General features: G+C 46.4%; 1 protein-coding gene across 2 annotated transcripts; it reads right to left on the reverse strand.

Moving 5' to 3' along the window:
- Positions 1 to 15045: 15045 nt before the first annotated feature.
- On the reverse strand, positions 15046 to 18149 carry NKX2-8 (NK2 homeobox 8). 2 transcript variants are annotated; one of them, XM_054828850.1, is made up of 2 exons: positions 17764 to 18149; positions 15046 to 16688 (listed from the first exon to the last, which is right to left on the reverse strand). In XM_054828850.1, the coding sequence occupies exons 1-2, from the start codon at positions 17927 to 17929 to the stop codon at positions 16144 to 16146; spliced, it is 711 nt and encodes a 236-aa protein (XP_054684825.1). In that variant the 5' UTR covers positions 17930 to 18149; the 3' UTR covers positions 15046 to 16143. The 2 variants fall into 2 exon arrangements, 1 of the variants encoding a protein (XP_054684825.1); XR_008577491.1 differs by lacking the exon at positions 17764 to 18149 and adding an exon at positions 17074 to 17462 and having other exon boundaries at positions 16552 to 16688.
- Positions 18150 to 18959: the final 810 nt, after the last annotated feature.

Here is an 18959-nt window from a genome sequence, read left to right on the forward strand (position 1 = left end):
TTCACTTGGCTGTGAGAGCCTTGGCCAATGCTGCCCTCATCCTGCTTGTCAGTATTTGAAGGAGATATGGTGGGAAGTTCTCATTTGGCCCTGATTAATTTAATTTTCCTGTGGAGTGAATGGTCTGAGCACTGCAACATGCCTCCTGTTTCTTGTTTGCTGTCCTTCCTGCAGTGGAGTAGCCATCTCCTGTGACCACCTGCAATTAGAAACAAATCAGTCTGTTCTGACCTCTTCCCAGCATCACACTGGGCTTTTATGAGATTTTAAAGCTGTCAGCTTTACATGATCAGGCTTCTCATTTCAATCTTAGCATACTTAATACTGTTCCATGCCAATGGTTCATGAGATATTCACCTACCCATCCTCTAGCTTCACTCAGCCATGCTTCCATCTCCTCATTTAAAATCTGTATCCACTTTATAAAGTTTGCTCTTATACGTGGAAGGAAAAACTGCTGAGCCTTCTTAGGCAACATCTCTCTTATATGCTTCCTTGCTTGGCCATGGCAGTAGGGGTTCATCTCTGCAGCACTTTTTTCTTTGATCAGAACAGCCCTATCATATGATTTGGTTTATTCAGGCTTGTACAACCTGTGTTGTAATCCATGGCATGCCAACGGTTTCTGCTTCCACTTCCAGTGGCCCAGCTATGTCATGCTGTGCTCAGCAGCTCCATAATAAGTGGCTTTTCTGAGTCTCTGCTGATTCTCACCTCATCATATCAAAATTTCAGAAGTGTGTGTAGCCTCATATTCAATTTTCTGTTTAGGAGTAATGATATCTCTATACCCTAGCTCACACTTTCTTGGTAGGTCCTTCTCTTACAAATACTATTAACCACTGATACTAACATTGAATGGTATTTGTCTTGACGTGGTGCAGTGACTCGACGACTTGTATACCTGCTGATGTGCCAGAACCTTGTCTTAGAGTCACTAACTGGGGAAATGTTTGGCCTGAGTGATTTGAGCAATACCTCCTGTACTAGACTGGAAATTCACTTCAGTGCTCTGTTAAGTCTCTGGTTTGTTCTGGGTTTGTGTAGATGCTCCATTTACCTGGAAGCATGTTCCAGCAGGGGTAGAATAGCTCTTTCTTTGCTAACCTGCCTCCACCAAGGCAAACAGAAGTGTCGTCACAGGTTACTCATGCCCATAGGAAGAGATTTCCAGTATTGCTCGGTAGCTATAGCCATTGCTTTCACTGTCTGTGCTTATCTCAATGTACAGTTTCCATGCTCATGTAATATCAACTGTCTGGAAATCATATGTTCCCACTCACCTTCTGCAGATTAACAGCAGTTTGCTGTTCTTTCTGGGATTACAGACTGCTCACCTCCATGATTCAGTGGGAATCACATTCTCTGATTGCACAGTTCAACCCCTGCAAAAAAAGGCTGTCGGGTCTTTCCCCCAGGCTGCGGACTAGGACCCTCCAGATTTGGAGGTGCTGGCACAAGTGCTCTCACAGGAAGTCTCTGTGCCCTCCATCCTTGGCTGTGCCAGTCTCCACAGAGTGTAAAGGGCCAGGTCTTGCTTCTGCAAAGTTATCTGTGGAAGTCTAACATCCCCAGAGATACCCTCAGGTTGTCTGCCAATTCATCATGCTTTTTCACCCCTGTGGGTCCCACTAGCAGAGCTGTTCCAACCATGGTAAGAATGCACCTGCACTGGCTCCCTAGTGAGATGCTTTCGGAGATGGTACATTCTCAGCTAGCGTTCAAGACATGGGCAACCAGACTTGGATTACACTTCTCTTCCTTCTTACAACTGTGCTTCTCCCTCGGTTTCCGCACAGGCAACCTCTTTGCAAGGGGTGGTTGCACTTGGGAATCAATATTCTGTAAGGAAATCCAAAATACCAACAAAAAGCCTGCTCTACTTCAGAAAAAGAGTTAAACAATTAGACATACCCTGCAAAAAAAAGATGGGAATCCCATGACTGCAGTTTGAAAAAACAAAGCAATGCTTTTGCATTGGCATCTTAAAAAGAATTCAGTGAGGCTGAGCAGGTGTCAGAGGAGCTTTGCATACTCCATGCCACTGAGCTTGGTGTGCTGCCCCCAGGCAGGAGGAAAGCATGGAGGATAAATACTAAACTTCAGCATTCATATAACCAGTTAAGAACCTGCATGGCTAAAAAGACTCTTTTCAATGTAATTTAAGACACATTTTACATAATATATTTTCCTAGATCTTGCATGCCTGTGTGAAGAACTTCTTGACTCCATAAGTGATTCTCTGATGAAAACAAACAAGGGCTGATGGTGACTAAAGTGCTCCTCAACACAAGAGCAGTGCTGTAGCCAGATTCTGCCACAGCCATTCTTGCATTAAGTAGTGACTTAGTCTACAAGTAGGATGTTTAGTCTCAGCCTGAGCACTGCTGGTGAAAGGTGCTACTCAGCCTGAAAAAGAACCTGATTTACAACAAGAAATACAAGCCAAAACAACAGCTTCTCCAATCACAATAGTTGAGTGGGAAGGTTAAGATTTAAGATGCAATGCTTGAGTTAGAATTTGCCTTGGAAAGCGGGGTTAGATCCTCTTTTCTGCAGTTCTCCTCAAAGCCTTCCTGCTTGCCTACTCCAAGGATCCAGTCTGCAAAACAGGACTCGGAGCCATGCTGTGCCTCACAGACCCATCACTAGCATTGCTTCTGCACTGATTTACACAGACAAGAATAAAATCAGAAAGCAATGAATCATCTTGTTCAACCTCCTATATCTCAACAGTCATTTCATGTCACTGTTAAGACCTATCTCGAGCCTTGAGTGATTTGAGTATGAGTCAAACATGCCTTGCAGAGGGGCCTCCTGTCTTTATTAAAAAAGTCCTTACCTTGGCTAATTAGCCTCACGCTTCCAATGATGTGCCCTGCTCCGAATCTGGATTTGTCTGGCTTTCAGCCTCCTCCTTTCTGCCCTACATTGAAGAGGTTTTTGCCTCTAGGAAGACTAGAGCACAGCTGATCCTGTGGATCAGCCCTCTCACTGCAGAGTGTTCAGCAATAAAATTCCATGTCTCTTCACATAATAATCATCATAATAATCCCATGTGCCTCTGGGAAGAGAACTTTATGGTATAATGAAATTATCTTTCAATCTTGTTTCTGCTAGGCCCAGTAGAAATAATTTTTAAAGTCTTTTATCCTTTTATTTTCATCTTTCTTAAATTAGTTTGTGGCTCCTGTTTGCATGCTCTCCTGCAATGCACTTTGAAAATATGGATACAGCCAGTAGACATAGTGACCTCGCACTCGTCTCATCAGAGATGAGGTGGAGACAAATCACTTTCTTTCTCGGGCTTTCCAACTCATTCTTCAAAATCCAAGGTTTACACTAGCCTTTTTTACTCCATAGTTGTACTGGCAGCTTCCACTGAACTCCTGGTCCACTCGATCTCTTTCAGACTCAGGGCTTTCACGCTATCTTTTCCCTATTCCTTCTGTAGGACCAGTATTTGTCAGTCCTTGATATATCGCTTTCCCATGGCAGTATTCAAATGCAGTTTTTAAAGGCCCACCTTTCAAAGGAACATGGGCTGCTTTTTATGGCTGCGTTTTTCCACTCACATTCTGCCCTACACTTGGGGTGCTGGGGATGGGAAGAGAGAAGGGAATAGCACGGCCCTTCCAACAGCAACAAGCTGATAGATTAGCTCAGCTGTCTTGTCATCACATTATTGACAGGACATATAAAAGGTTTTCTATCATCTGTGCATGTTTTAACTTGGGAAAAATAATGTGAGGATCAGGAAGAACACAAAACATTGAGCAATTGCCTTTTAAAGGGACTCCAGCCGTGCTGTGTGCTGAATGAGGCAGAGATCTCACAGGAGAAATTCAGTGTGATCAGCTGATGAAAGACTATGTCAGAGTAAACAAGCCCAAGGGGCTACCTCATTTCTGGAATGTCCTGGCTTTTGGAGGTTTGACTTTGCAAATAAAAAGGTATTTAAATATATTTGCATATGTAACACTTATTATTTATCTCCCCTAGGAAACAGCCTCTGGATAAGCATGAGGCAGACCATGAACTTTAAATTAAAGTTAAGCAGGTGCTTAAGCATTTCCCTGAATGAGACAGGCCTTAACTATCACTCTAAAAGTACAGGTCAATGTAGGAGTTTTCAGACTGTATACTTAGGCTTCCAAGTACACCCCTAATGATGTCAAGGGCTGGTTTTCTGAAGTGCGAAGTGTCCCGCAGCACTTCATCCTCAGCTAATCTACCTACAGTACATGGCTCACCCCTATGCAGGTATCTTCTATACTCATCCACTGCTCTGTCCCTAAAAACTAATGTTTATTATTCAGATAATAATATTCAAATAGGTCTAAGTATTTTTAAGCAGTCAAGGATGGCTCAATGCATTTAACTTCCTTACTGTACTGTTTTTTCCCTTTTTTTGGCCTGTAAGGGAGGCTCTGACAGTGTCTTGCCATATATTTAGATAGCTCCTACTGCAATGTTGAGCCCTCCTCCTGCTGAGGGGCTTAGATGCTATTGTGCTATAGATAAATACTGATGGTATATTTACATAGTAAACAAACAAACAACAAAAAAAACCAAACCAAGAAGGTTCCCGTATGACTAATGCTTAAGAGAACCTGGGAGAAGATGGACTTACTTATTTCCGTTATTCTTTCAATCATTTGGTTTCTGAGAGCAAAAGGTATTTTTCTTGAAGTTAAGATCTGCTATTCTTTAATCCCCGGGAAAATGATTACTATCATTTAAGAAAATTATATTCTTTCTAATTAAGCTGTTTTCAGACAATTAAATTGCTTCCTGATTTTCATAATTGTCTCATTGCTAAGATCTACCTCTTTCCTGATTAGCAAGGTGGAAAAACCCCAATGCTTTTACTCTGTACAATATTTAGCGGTTAAGAAAGAAGTCCCAGCAAATATTCTGATTCAGAATCTTCCTCCACATGGCCTGCCCTATATATGCCACTCAGGCTTCACAAAGGCAGATCAAATGGCCAAAGGCACCCAGAAAGGTGACCAGAAAAGTAAGAAGAAACCTGTTTGGGATAGTTCTGTGAGTTAACAAACATGGGAGGCACTGCACCCTGGGAAGCCAGGGTGAATCTCTCCATCACCTTCAGCTTTCATGAGGAGAAGACTGGCTTCCCAACCAGTCCCAGAGGGTGGGCTGTGGATGTGCTGTTCAGACTGCCCCTCTCCGCAGCGCAGCAGAGGATCGGGTCAAAGGGGCATGCTTGACGGATGCTGGTACCATGGCACTACCTCACAGTTACAGAGTACGTTTCTTGTGCCACTTCAGCCAGTTTACCTGCACATCCCCCGTCCCTGAGACTCCGGATCCCCCAAGAGCTGTATATAACTACCCCATGTCAGTGCACTCTTGCTTTGTCCCTTTCCACGTGCGTGTTCCCTTCTTCTTTCTCTCTTTCATTTGCTTTCTCTCTCCCCTTGATTTCCTTCTTTTTTACAGTAGGGCATTAGCTGTTAACGTAAGAAGTCTAACACTTCTTGTAATGTACAAGTGTCCGAGGGTGCTAGGTGTTACAGGGTCTGGGGAATACCATGTGGCTTTTGGCCTGGGACAGGTGCACAGTGGAAGTCCTGTGGATCCTTCCACAGTTATGGCATGGTTGCCTGAAACTTCATGGAAGCTGCTCCAAATGTCCCAGAGGGTCAATACCCTTAAACCGGTTTTTGGAGGAAAATATGTGGATGGGGAGTCACTGTTTCAAAAGCTCTGCTCCTGATTTGGCATGCGTACACTGTCAAGGGGTTGTTACGAGAAGTAAAGATAGTAGGTTAGTCAAAGACTATGGACTAGAGCTGTGTAAACATCAAGGTGAGAGAACATATGGTATGTATGTATCAATGTCGGGGGATTATATTAGTCAGGCCAGACCCTCAGCTGGTCATAGAGATGTTCCTAGAGCTACGGTGACAAACACCACCTGAAGAGCTGGCTCATGATGTTTTTAAAGGTAGGGCTGAGACTGAAGAGACCTACAGCTAACCACATGAGGGAAAAATTATTTTACAGCAAGGTGGGCCTGCCTCTGAAAATGTAGAATTCATCAACTCTCATGATTTTCACAGGCCTGCCACTGTAATTATTGCCGTGTCCCAGTTCTTGAACTCAAATGATGAAGTGACAGCATGTGCGAACACCTGCCATTTTAGTTCTCACTGAGCTTAATAAGCTCTTTTGAAAAAAAGAAAAAAGATCAAAAAACATTTAAAATGTAACAAAAATGTTCTTCAAAAAGAAACTGGGAGGCAAAAAAAAGGTTATCCCTTTCTTTTTAAATCTCATGATTCTTTACACTGGCCTCATGACTTTTGAGATCTGACTTGTTGATTTTTAATACTTGTGTGGCATGGTGTTGAAGATGTGACATAGACTCATAAGCATAAACACATTAATATAGCCAGAAATATTCCTTCATTACAGATATTCATGGGAGTGTTGGATAAGTCCTACAGTCTCCTGCCTTTGATATTCCCAACCGAAAGAAGTCCTGAAAGCACATGGTTTTGCCTTCCTGATGTGAGGACCCGTTTTGTTACAATATCAAAGGCCATTATTGTTAACTGCCTCTTTCGTCTTTCAAATCTGTCTTTCATATTGTTCCATGAGAACTGATTTTATATGAACTTCATTTCTGTATTGATGATTTTGCGAGAGGAAAGGTAATGGCGGGTGGTTGTGGCACAGCCAGCATCAAAAGAAACACAGCTGGCAGAGCAATGGTTGAGGAGCAGCAGTTCCGAGGGACACAGGAGTATGAAAATAAGGGAAGGATGCAACCAGTTAGTCCATAGGTTTCCTCTGAGAGTCAGGCCTCTGCTGTCAGTCTCATTTTGGTTGTTCTCAGGAATACTGACACTCTCATACTCTTCAACTTTTTGCCTTTTTCACCTTGCACTTTAAGAGCCTGTCTCAGAGGGTGGTAATGAAGTACAAATAAGTTTTGTCTGTGAAAAAAAATCCTGCAGAAAATACCATGTGTGGGAAGCGATCCTTCCCAACACCTGCATGCCCCCTCCGAACCGAGGGCTGAGCTAGCTGGAGTATGTTATGAGTGATACACAGATGATCAGTAAGCTCTTTGCTTGGCATCCCTTTTTCATTATGCTGCCATTTTAGAGAAATGTTTTTATAGCCTCTGCTTGATTTTCCATCAGATCCCTCCCTCCCTGTGAATCCTCCCTTCCTGCTTCCTACAGAATGTGGCCAGCTGGTTACTGCTAAATTTAAACAAAGTTGTTCTACTTGTAACTCTCTCTGCTTCATCCACACAATATTACCAGCCTAACTCAGCTAGCAAGAAGTACTTCTATTTTGATGTGCACAGGGACTGTGAGCCCAGATGAAGGTCAATGAAGGCCATTGCATAGATAGATAATGCTGACAGGGAGTGCTCTAACTGGTTTTCCGCAGGAAAGTGCTGATTCGGTGGAATTGGGACGTTTGAGGGGTACATGTGAATTCTCCTCGGTATGTGGGAATATGATGGGAACTTAAAATTGGGTGCCCAGTGGATGTCTGCAGAGCAGCTTCGTGAGCAGCAGCAAAGCACGGCCCAGGTGTCCGTCAGTGCTGTAATGCTGTCATGCCGATACATGACAAAACACCCAGCATCTCCTGTGAAATGGAAATCTTCCTTTCTAGTCAGCTCTAATTACAAACAGCATACCGTGTTTAAATAACCAATAAAATAGGGCATCAACAAAGAGGCTGCTCTTTGCATCTCTGAGATTCATACAGCATCCAAGAGCTCAAACATCAAGGAGAAAACAGCAGGTAGCTTAACTCCCAAGATCTCTCCCCTGCTGTTGTTATCATTGACAATGAAGGCAGTGTTGTAAGTGCAGAGTGCAATGGACAATTCATGCACTTACCGTATCTTGCACTCTAGCTACAGGCGCGTGATTTTCTGAAGAAATGATGACAGGATCAAACATATTCTGGCAGATGCTCACAAAATCAGAGCCCCTTTCACTCAGTAAATGACCATAAAAATGCTTTGAAGATGACAATAAAAAGTTATTTAATCATGTTCAAAACAGAAGCACCTGCCAAGTCAATATACCATTTTTTACATGATTGGCTGGTACAGTGACAATAGCAAAAAATGCAAAGTGAGGCTGTTAGGAGCAGCTACTGGCCTGATTCTATAGTAGGCATAGCTTGATGGTGGGGAGAGACAGCAAGAGAAGAGGAAAGAAAAAGCAACAGAGTCACACATACATTTCCTCAGCCTCCTGATTTTTCAGCTCTTTTTTCCCAGCTGTTACAAGGTGCCCTTGGGAACCCAGTCTGACGATGTCCTTAGCAGCCCTCATTTTCTGTGAAGTCAGTGCCAGAGAGAGAAAGGACAGTGACCAAAAGGAAACCTAAGACAGCCTGGGTGATCTTCATGCTGCCATAGCAGAGGGGAAAAGGTGCTGGGGAGAGAGGTAGAGATCTGGCCACTTGGCAGCTTGGCTGACCGAGGATGTCTGCAAAATGGTAGGTGGGTCCTGCTAGAAATACAGACACAGAGAGCGTTATGTGTGGCTGGGCACAGATTTACTGAGCAGCCCAGGAGAGCCGGTGCCTGCCATTAGCAGTGCGGGCTGCGGGGCCGCATCATGCAACAAAGAAGAGCCCGTGCTGCTGTTCAGCCCCACCGCTACCCTCACAGCTGCATTTACCCCAAATTCAGCAACTCTTTTAGACAAGCCATTTACCTGCGAGTTGGCATACGCAATCGTAGCATTGAAGAGCTTTCCAGCTCTACCTGGTGCAGTTCAAAATCACCTTTGTAATACTGATTGACTGGGTTCTTTCATGATCAGCTGAAATCAAAGGAACCCAAGGGTGGTGATAATTTACCTGGGTTGATGACAGAGGCTATCCTGGCACCTGAAGTCCATCAGCGTAGCAAATTTAGATGTCCATATTTTAAGGTCAAAAGGGCTTGTTCTGAGCAAGCACTGTCATTTCTAATACAATAGGAGCCATGGGGATCCCTGGAATTAATTATCACAAGGCCAACATCTATGATTAAACTAGAATATTTGTGTTCAAATATCCCATGAAAATTTTTCAGAGTCAAGGAATTAGCCACCAAGCTATGGTAAAAACGGCTGATTATTCTCACTGATTAGGAGTCAGACCAGATTTCGAACTGGGTTTTATCTAACTATTGGACATTATTAAACTTTGCCAGTTAAACTGAAGAGCCTTTTATGACCAAATTTATGTTTACTGTGTGAGTGCTTTAACTTCGGTTGCTTCTTCAGTCTCTTTGGTAAGCTAGAATAGACAGGACACCTACCCCAACCTTCATTCCACAGGATGATTGCCAAGCCTTCATCTTTCCCATGGCTCTTGCATGATGGCTCTTGAGTACTTCAACACCTTTCTTAAAATGCAGACACCAGAACAGTATTCCTGTAGCGGCTTGAAATTTCCGTGCGCCCAAAATTCAACTCTCTGTTGCCAAAGGAACATTTAAAACTAAAGTACTCGAAGCCAAAACCAATAATAAACTCTAGGTTACTTTGAAGCATAGATAAAGTTAGTTTTCAGTAGCCAAATTTGAATAGACAAACATTAAAGTAATCACAAACATACACATTGGTACTGTGAAAACTGGTTGGATAACTGGGTCTGAAGGTTACTCAGTGGTAAAATTAGTTCCTCAAGATTGTTATATTAGACACGAGTGAAGAAAATTAAGTGCTAAATTACTGGTTTAAAAAGAAAAGATGAGGAAGGAAAGAATATTAACACAATCGCATCCCTCAGCAGAAGGCCGGTAAACCAGACACAGAGGAAATACTTGTGGTGAGGAAGGCAGAATTTCACCACTGAAGACACACACAGTAACACTGGTGCAGCATCCTGTGGCCAGTGCAGGGCAAGTAAAGGGAAGAGCTGAGTAAAAGCAGTCGTGTCTATCTTTTAACTGTATGTGCAAACAGCACAGAAGGACGTTTGATAACATGGTACTCTCTGAAAGCAACTGGGAAATGGAAGAGATCAGGAGGAGGCCCCAACCGGTGCCCGGCTAGCAGCAGCAGATGCATTTTCTGAAGTGTGATGGCAAAGCAATCATCACGGATGATACTGTATTTTGCAGAGAGCAGATGTGTCCAATTAGGAGCTCTACGTGAATGCACACAAACAGAAAGATGCAAATCAACGGCTTCCAGAAAAGCACTGCACTAGCTGCTGGGCACCTTTCCATACTGGACTGCAGCCTTTTCAGGGAAATTTACTTTGTCCAGCAATGTTGGAAAGTCATGAGCATATGGGATAGGTGTAGAAGATATCCAAGACAGGATACAAACCTTGAAGAATGGCTGTAGAAAGACAACAGTAATAGAAAAGAGAAGTAAAAGGCTTTATACACGTTTTATGAAAACAGCAGTTAACACAAATAGTCACATGTCTGGGCACAAATACAACAGAGGACAGCGATCTTCGGTCATTTCCCACAGCATTCAGATATGGAGAAGTATCAATAGTATGTTTTCTTCTCAGCTGACCTTTTATCACAGCTGAAGAAAGACATGATTTACTTAAATACATTTAATATATATGGGGTAAGACATGCAAACACCCCAACATAGCACTAATATACTGAAATTCTGCTATATAATTCATATGTAATTACATAAATCAATTGATTTTATAAAAAAGGGGATTTTTTTTCTCTCCAGATTGATATTTTCTGTTTATTTTTAAGTGTCCATATTTATGATTTAGTAAAATAATGATTAGTGTTGAATATCATAAAGTTATTAATTTAGTACCAAATCTCCCATTCACCCACCACAGGAAAATAAGGAGGTAAGAGCAAAACCGCATTCCTAGCATACAGTCTGATGCTTCCTGCCAATGAATATTGCAAAGCAAAATAGTATGGCTGTTGGGAATGCCAAGAAATCATTTTTGTCCTTGGGGACACTATGAACAAGTGAGCAGGACTGCCCAGCATGCCAGATGCCCCTGAGGAATTTGGCTGCCTGCTCAAAAGCAGCATGGAGAGTCCTGTGGAAATGCACCCTCCGTGCTCCAGAACTGGTGAGGAGATTTGCTCTTTTCATTGTTGCTACTGGCTTGTCTACAACTTTTTCCTGTTTCTCTTTGTTCCTTTTCTCTTTTAAAGTATTCCTCATACAGAGACAAATTCTGTCAGATTCTGAAGAGGACATCTAACTCCCAAGTTTAATCATTAGATGGAGAAAAGGCTTATGAAGAAGTAACTAACATGACATCGTCTCTAAATGATTTGATCTCCTTTTGTTCGGGAAGGCAGTCTGAGACCTGTGGATGTCTGAAATGGACTCATTCTCTGTATTGGTCCTGAATATAAAGAAAGGTATAGCTCTGCTCTGGAGAGAGGTGTCCCAGCTTTCGCTTGGGAGACCTATCTTTGGAAGGTACATTTCCAACACACTTCACAACCTCTTTTAAATAGAGGAGGACTGGAGAAATGATGAAAACCGGCACAACTGCCAACATCCTCAGTCTAGAGAGCTGATTGCCTTCACTGTTTAGAATGCAATTGTAAGCCTGAATATGATGAAAAGTAATCCTGATCTCATAACTTGGTAATCTGTGCTTAGTGGCAGGCAGAGATCTCTTATGCCTGTTAAATCTTGTAGATGTGTAACCGATTTTTTTATCACATTAATGTTAATTACTGCTGATCTGAGCTACTCTACTGCGTGATACTTGAGCAGAGCTTTATGCTTGAGGAGCATAAAGCAACTTCTCTGACATGGACAACTCTGCATCCACTGCCTTCTTTCCTACAGGAAATTCCCTTTTAACTAAGATGAGTTAGAAGCCTCCTGGAAGTTACATGAGGTGCCTGGGGTCCTTCTGTCATTGCTGATGCTGGCAGCACTTGACTCTTCATCTGATTTTTTAATGTCAAGTAGATGGAGTGGAATCTTTGCTTTGCAATTCTTTGGCCATGGCAGAACTTCGGCAAAGAGTGCAGTACCTGATGGCCAGTACGAATGGAACTGGACCAGTGCTCAAGGGCTGGAAGCACCAGCTGAGGAGAAGGAAAATGCGCTATCTAGGCTTTTGATAAAAGGGCTGAATGCCATTAGTGAGGCTCAGAAACTGCTAATCCTTGTATCCTAGCTGTTCCCATCTTCTCAAGAAGCAGCAGTTATCAGGCATTTGAGTCCTGTAAGACACTACCTTCATCAATGGACTGTGGCTTGTGAAGAGCACTGAGCACAGGGACAGTCAGGCCTGTGCTCCTCCACAGATAGTGCTGGGCACCACCGGTTTCTGAAAGCAAAGTGAGCTCACTGCCCCCCTCCAGCATCAGCTGAGCTCTAACCGGGGGGGGGGAAGGCTTACTCCTACCCAGTGCTAGGAGGTAGGAGGGGGTGAAAAGTCCGTAGAGTTTCCACAGATCTGACTTGTGCTTAGTTAACAGCACAATCCAGATGAGTTATTAACTCAGACATACATATTGCAAGGCTGTCAGGAGCCTTTCCTAAGTCAGTGATAAGAGAATTTATTTTGGTGCATGGCAGAGTTCTGCTTGGGAGGTGATGTTTTTCATCTGTTGCAATTTTTAAAATGTCTAGTGTGTACATCCAAAGACTAACGATGGACATGCATTGGCAGGGTCATAGTCAACTTGTGCACAAATTATTGCAAAGAAGCTTGATCATATCCTCTTTCAGAACTACTGCCCATTTTTTTGAGGCAGTGTAGTGATTTGTTTTAATGCCTTAGTTCTGAGTTAACTAACATGTGCCCAGGGTCTCACACTGAAACAGGGCTGGGCCTTTGCAAAGTCAATAGTTTATTTACTGACTAAGAATAAAGCACCCGGGAAGATGTTTGAAGATGTTAGCAATGCTTTTCATTAGCTGAAGATGGCATTTAGGTCTTGATCATGGCATGTTTATTCATTAGTTTCAGTGAAATCACAGGCCTGTTTGCAGGGTAAAAGTAACAGTGAGACCTGGTGGGGCAAAAGGAAGGGAGAAAAGGCAGAGATTGTGTGTGCAGTCACCCCTTCGAGGAGGAGAAAAAAAAAAACAAACCAAACCAACAACTGAGGTGATTTCATGCCTTATTAAAAAACAAGTCAAAGTAACAGAAAATACACTGAAAGGCAGTAAGTTTCTTTTGCCTCAAAGCCATTATCAATGACATTTGTTAAGATGTGTCTCCTAGACACGGCTTAACCACTAGTAAGGTTAACAAAAAAAATGTTCCTTGCTAAACACACTTAGAATTTAGATGGACTAATTAATTTCTATCAGGAAAAATAATATTTTCAGTCCCACCCTATCTTCTTCACAAGACTTTTACCTTTTTACTGTAAATCTCCATAGTCTACTGAATTGACTCATTATTTAACACATTATTTTTCCTACTTGGATGTATCAAATTAAGGGGGGGGGAGCTGCTTTTCTCAGTACTTGAACCTGACTCTATCATCCTCCCTGTCCACTGTTGCAGTGATGTCCCCTCAACCTGCAAGGACACAACTTTAGCCTTTGCCAGTGCCCAGGAGTTGCACCTTTCCCCATTTCCTGGGCTTTGTAAAAAGCAATGCTCACAAACCACACATTTTGCGTCAAGAACCCCGCATCAGGGGACATTGCAGCCGGTGACAAGAGGAAATCACTGCAGCCTGGGGCTGGGAAAGGACACCCTAGCACCCTCTGTCATAGCCCATATGAACAATAACTGATAAAAGCAGTAATATAATGAAGACCTATTTTACAGATCCTTCCTATGGCCATGTGTGGGCTCCAGGACAGGAGAGCAGCCCAAATAACCAAGGAGCCAAGGAGGGTGCCTTCCGGGTGGGATGCTGCTAAACCCTTGGCAAGCTGACGGAGGGTAGATTTGGGCTGAGGAGGAAGGGTCTTCTCCTGTTGTCTTTGTTTCCGTTTCTAATGACAATATCACACTATTTCCACGGCTGATCCTGCTGCATAGCTGGGTCTCAAAGAGTTAAAATGGAGAGCAGTGCGTGCACTTTTAAAACTACATGCGACAAAGTCCATTGCTTGAAGTCCGGGTCCCTTCTCCCCCTGCCCCTCCACAGCTTCCAGCAATCATTTATTATAAAGGGGTTTTATGATACAAATTTGATAATCTCCCATACACATTGGCACTGTTCTAATTGGAGTTGTAAGCCCATAAAATTCAAGCCCTTTGTTTTCATGAAGGCCACAAGGTTTTAAAAGATACTATTGTACCGCCTAAAACCCATAAAATTGTCACTAGGGACTGATTAAACAGTCCTGAATTGAAACAGTGCGGATTTTGTCTAGGTCCTTTTCATGCACAACAATACTCTTTTCAACCCCCAAGACAAAAGGAGGTTTAAGGAGCGATTCTCTGAGAGATTCTTCTAAGATAACCCCATCCATATGGGAGACAAGGTGGCCAGCAGCTGAGACGAAAAAAAAAAAAAAAAAAGAGGAAAAAAAGAAAAAAAAGATTTCGGATGGCAGGAGGAAAAATAAAAGGGGGGGGGGAAGACAACAACAACAAAAAAACCCCAGGTGACAAAGAGGCTGTATTTCCCCGGGTCTTTCCTGCCCATCCCAGAAGCCTGGTCCGCTCTGCATCTCCCTCTTGGCACATGGCCCCCTGCCCAAGCGGGGAAGGGGATGCAGCTGGGAGGACCGGCGTCGCTCCATCCTCCCCGACCTGCCCTACCTTGCAGCTGGGTCTGAGCCTCCCGCACGGAGGCCAGAGGCGACACCGAACCACCCCAGTGGAGGGGACGCAGCCCTGGGGAAGGCAAGGCTGGGAGGGGAGAGGGGCGATGCTGCCGCCGCCGTCGCGGCTGGGGAGGTGACGCCTCGCAGCTCCGCTCCCCGGGGGTTCCCCGGGTTGTGAGGGCAGCACGACACATCCTAGGGGCTCCTCTGGTCCGAAGTAACCCCCTTCCAGGGAAAAAACAAACAAACAAACCAACCCACCTCTCCCCCCAACAACAACAACAAAAACCGAAAAAAAACCCCCCACCAAATCCCCAAACAAACCAAAACCCAAACAGCTTCTGTGGGTCCCTTTCCCTCGACAGCCTTTCCTCGGCCGGCAGGTTGCCTGCATCAGTCCCCGTGGGGTTTTCGCCCCCAAATATTCCCTCTGCGGCTCCCGTCGGAGGGATGGAGGCAGCCGGTCTAGTTTATATTTCAGAGACCTGGGTTTGGTTGTGTTTTTTTTAAGGATTTTTCCCCATTGGCGGTTGTCAGGACAATTATATGATTTTTTTCCCCAAAAAATAATAAAATCAATAGTTCATCAAGGCGTCTCTATTTTCCCTTGGCTATTCTTCCCCAGTCGATCTTTGGAACAGATACAGACTAACGGGAAGATTGGGAAAATTCTGGATCTTGCTTTAGCTGCTGTAAAAAAGTCAGCAACGAACCGCGGGCCGGGCTGGGCGGAGGAAACCCCGCTCCGGGGCCCCGGCCGGTGTCGGGCATCGCCGCCCTAAACGAAAAGTCGGGGAGCCTCCAGAGACGGGGAGCTCCGGGCTCACGCTTCCCCTAAGAAATATCACCAGGTGTACAGCGAGATGCTTGCAGAAAACTTTATTCGCCGTTTACGGGCGCACGTGGGGAAAAATAAACGAACTTGAAAGTGAAATTCCGCTGGCGCTATCAAGACAAGTATTTAAACTTTTATGGCACAGAAGGTAATCCTACGAAAAAATCCCAATAGTCAAAAATACACTTCTCCGCCGGGAAAAATGTATTTGCAAAAAATTATTTTATTAGTCACTGGACGAATAAACTATTTTAAAATAAACTAGGTCGCTAGGATTATTTTTTTTTTAAACAGGAATCTCTCGAAAAGGAGCAGGAGGAGCGGAGGTTTTACAAAATTAGAGCCGCACCCGGCATCCGCGCCCTCGGGTGAGACCGGCGGAGGGGAGGGCGGCCCAGGCGAGCTTCGTCCCGGCCGGCCGCGCTGCCCGCCTGCCTGCCGCCGCCCCGGAGCCGCGCTCCGCCACCCGGCCCGGCCGAGCCCGGCAGCCGCGGTGCCCCGGCGCGCCCCGGCGCCTTCCCCGCGCTAGGAGCCCGGGGCTGGGGCGGGCCTCCCTGCGCCCGTGGGATGAGTCCGGCCCTGGAGGGCGAAGCGCCGCTGTCACCATCCCCAGGAGACGACGGCGGGGTGCGCTAAGTGCTGGTAAGCGGGGAAGACGCCGAGAGCGGCGGCGGGCGGGCAGGCTCGGTAGCCCTGCAGGGCGAGGGCAGCCTGGGCGCTGCAGCCCGCCAGGGCGCAGCCCAGCTTGGGGCGGGCAGCGGGCGGCGGGGGGCTGGCGGGGCAGCCGCGGCAGGGCTCCCCGTCCCGCACCAGCACCGGCACCACCACCCGGCGCAGCAGGGCGGGCGGGCGCGGCGGGGGGCTGCCGGGGCCCTCGCTCCGCGCCCGCTTCATCTTGTAGCGGTGGTTCTGGAACCAGATCTTCACCTGGGTGGGGGTGAGGCTGAGCAGCCGGGCCAGCTGCTCCCGCTCCGGTGCCGAGAGGTACCGCTGCTGCCGGAACCGCCGCTCCAGCTCCAGCGTCTGCGCCTTGGAGAAGAGCACCCGCCGTTTCTTCTTCTTCTCCTCGGCCTCCGAGCCGCGGGCGGGGAGCGACCTTTGAGTGGAGTCGGGCAAGCTCAGCTCCGGGCCGCTCTCGTCGGAAGCTGGGGACAGCGAGGGGGTTAGAGAGAGGGGGCGGCCGGGGACGGGAAGCGGGGCAAGCACCGAGGAGGCGGCGGGCCGTCGAGAGCCGAAACGCCTCCAACAGGGAGAGCCCCCGCTGTTTACCGGGCCGGATTAATCCCAACAGTCAACAAGATGCGGGCTAACCCCCCGAATACATTAAACCTAACCCACGGGACGGAGCGGGCTTTCCCTCCGCCGGCGAGCGGTTCTACCTCGGCCTCAGTCCCCGCAGGGGCACGGCCCCTTCGCCGCGCACAGCCCGGGGGCTTGCGGGCTGGTAGCGTTTGTGCTCGCTCGGTGCTAAAGCGCAATATCGGGCTGCCCGGTCCCTTCATCACGGCTTTTCTCCAGCCGCTCGATTACCTTAATATTTAACTCATCCCGGTGGGGTTCCCGCATCCATCCAAAGGTTGGTCTCCCCCCATGCACACCCAGGTATACATTAAACGCCGTATAAACGCCGTATTAAAGGCGGCACAATTATGTCTGTGAGGTACCACCAATGTGTTACATAGCTGGGTTTGTGAGCCGGAGCCTGCTCTCCGCGATGGCGAGTGCGTGGATCTAGGCGGTGGCGCCCAGGGCGCGCTCCGCGGCAGCGCGGGGAGGCGAGGCACTGGGTGTGTGCTTAGCTTTCCTCTACGGTGCGTGGGGTGACCTGGAACCCCTCCAGCACAAAAAGGCAGTATTTCTTGCAACAGTGAAACGGGGCGGGAAAAAAAAAATAATAATCCGGGAAGCGAGCTTAAACGGTAAGCGCAGAGAGACGGGCGGACACAGCCTGAGGTTTTGCTTTCTGCCATAGCTGGGAGCATGCACAGACCTACGGGGGAAAAAAAATCTTTTCTCTCTTAAGCTCGTGGCCGGGATGTTCCTGCTGTTTCATTGTTGCAATTCAGTAATATTCTATAAATTTCCCAGCCTGGATCCCCCCGATCCTGTAGGCTACACACGTTGGCGATTCGCTTCTTCGCATCTTCCCCAAAGGACAGGGGGAAAAAAATAAAAGATAGCTCTGCGGAGATGGCGAGTTCTTGTCCGTTTCATACTCACAGGGATAGTGATTTCTGTCTGTTTCTATCCACCCTCGGTACGGCGAGCCGGTGTAGTTCTCCGCTGAGTGGTGATGGTCAGAGGCTTGCTTTATGCTATTAGCATCCTGCTCTGGTAAATCCAAAATGCTCCTCACTGTAAAACTGATCCTGCCAGATGTGGCCATGGTAGGTTGTGCACACACACCCCCCCAAAAAAATATCGTCCCAATGCCCTGAACCCCCTCCCTTAAAAGCTGCGAGGAAAGAACTGCGCCCAGTTACTGGGGAATCTCCTGGCTCAAGAGGACCTTCCCTTCCATCGCCACCTAACCCCAAATATTAGTGTCGTTTACAGAGGTGTCCTGTTTATATAAACAGTCCTCCCCACTGCAAACACTGCCTGCTTTCAAACCGTCCCTGTCTATAGGATGCTAAGTACCTGAATTAGTCAAGTGCTAAAGCCCTAATGGGAGTAGGTGTAACCCCCCCTCCCGCCACCCCCATGAGAGAATAACCCGTTACCTCCCAAAGACAGCAGGAAACAGGCTTCATCATTACATATTCTGTCTGATTAGCCAAAAGTGGGGACAGATAATGGTAATTGTTAGCAGTGAATAACATCTTGGGTGGCATGTGGATGACCAACAACCACCCCCCTCCATCCGCCACCAAAGCCACCAGCGTCCCTTCTATCCGCAGACAAAGTGAATCCTCCCAGGACATCCGCAGAGCCTGCCGAGAGCCCCCTCCCCGCTTCTCCTTCTTTATTTCTCCTCTCTCCCCTCTCTCTTTAAACCTGGAAGGAATTTAAGCCGTTATTTGTTTTATTTCCCAGGGGTGTTTGCCGTGCTACCTCCAATTCTCCCGCTTGTCATTGGCAGGTTTCCTACCCTCAACGGGGGATTTTTCACACCTCGGCTGAGCTCTCGGCGGGGAAGACTGGCGGGTGTATGCGTTGAGGGGATGGGATCTCCGGGGTTGGGGATTTTTGCCTGTCCTGAGCACGGTGGATGGAAGGGTGCTTTCTCTCGGGAAGGGTGATGGCGTGAGCTTGGCTGGGGAAACGCGGGGAGCCGGACACACTCGGTCCATAAGCAAGAGTCGGGAGCAGGGGTCATTTTTTTTTTAGCATCATTTTGCCTTGTCATAACACAAAGAATATCCCCTCGGGTAATATGTGTGAGTGCCTGAAACGATTGCAGCTGGGAGGGCGAA

Source organism: Grus americana, chromosome 5 (genome assembly GCF_028858705.1).
Source record: "Grus americana isolate bGruAme1 chromosome 5, bGruAme1.mat, whole genome shotgun sequence".
Classification (NCBI taxonomy): domain Eukaryota; kingdom Metazoa; phylum Chordata; class Aves; order Gruiformes; family Gruidae; genus Grus; species Grus americana.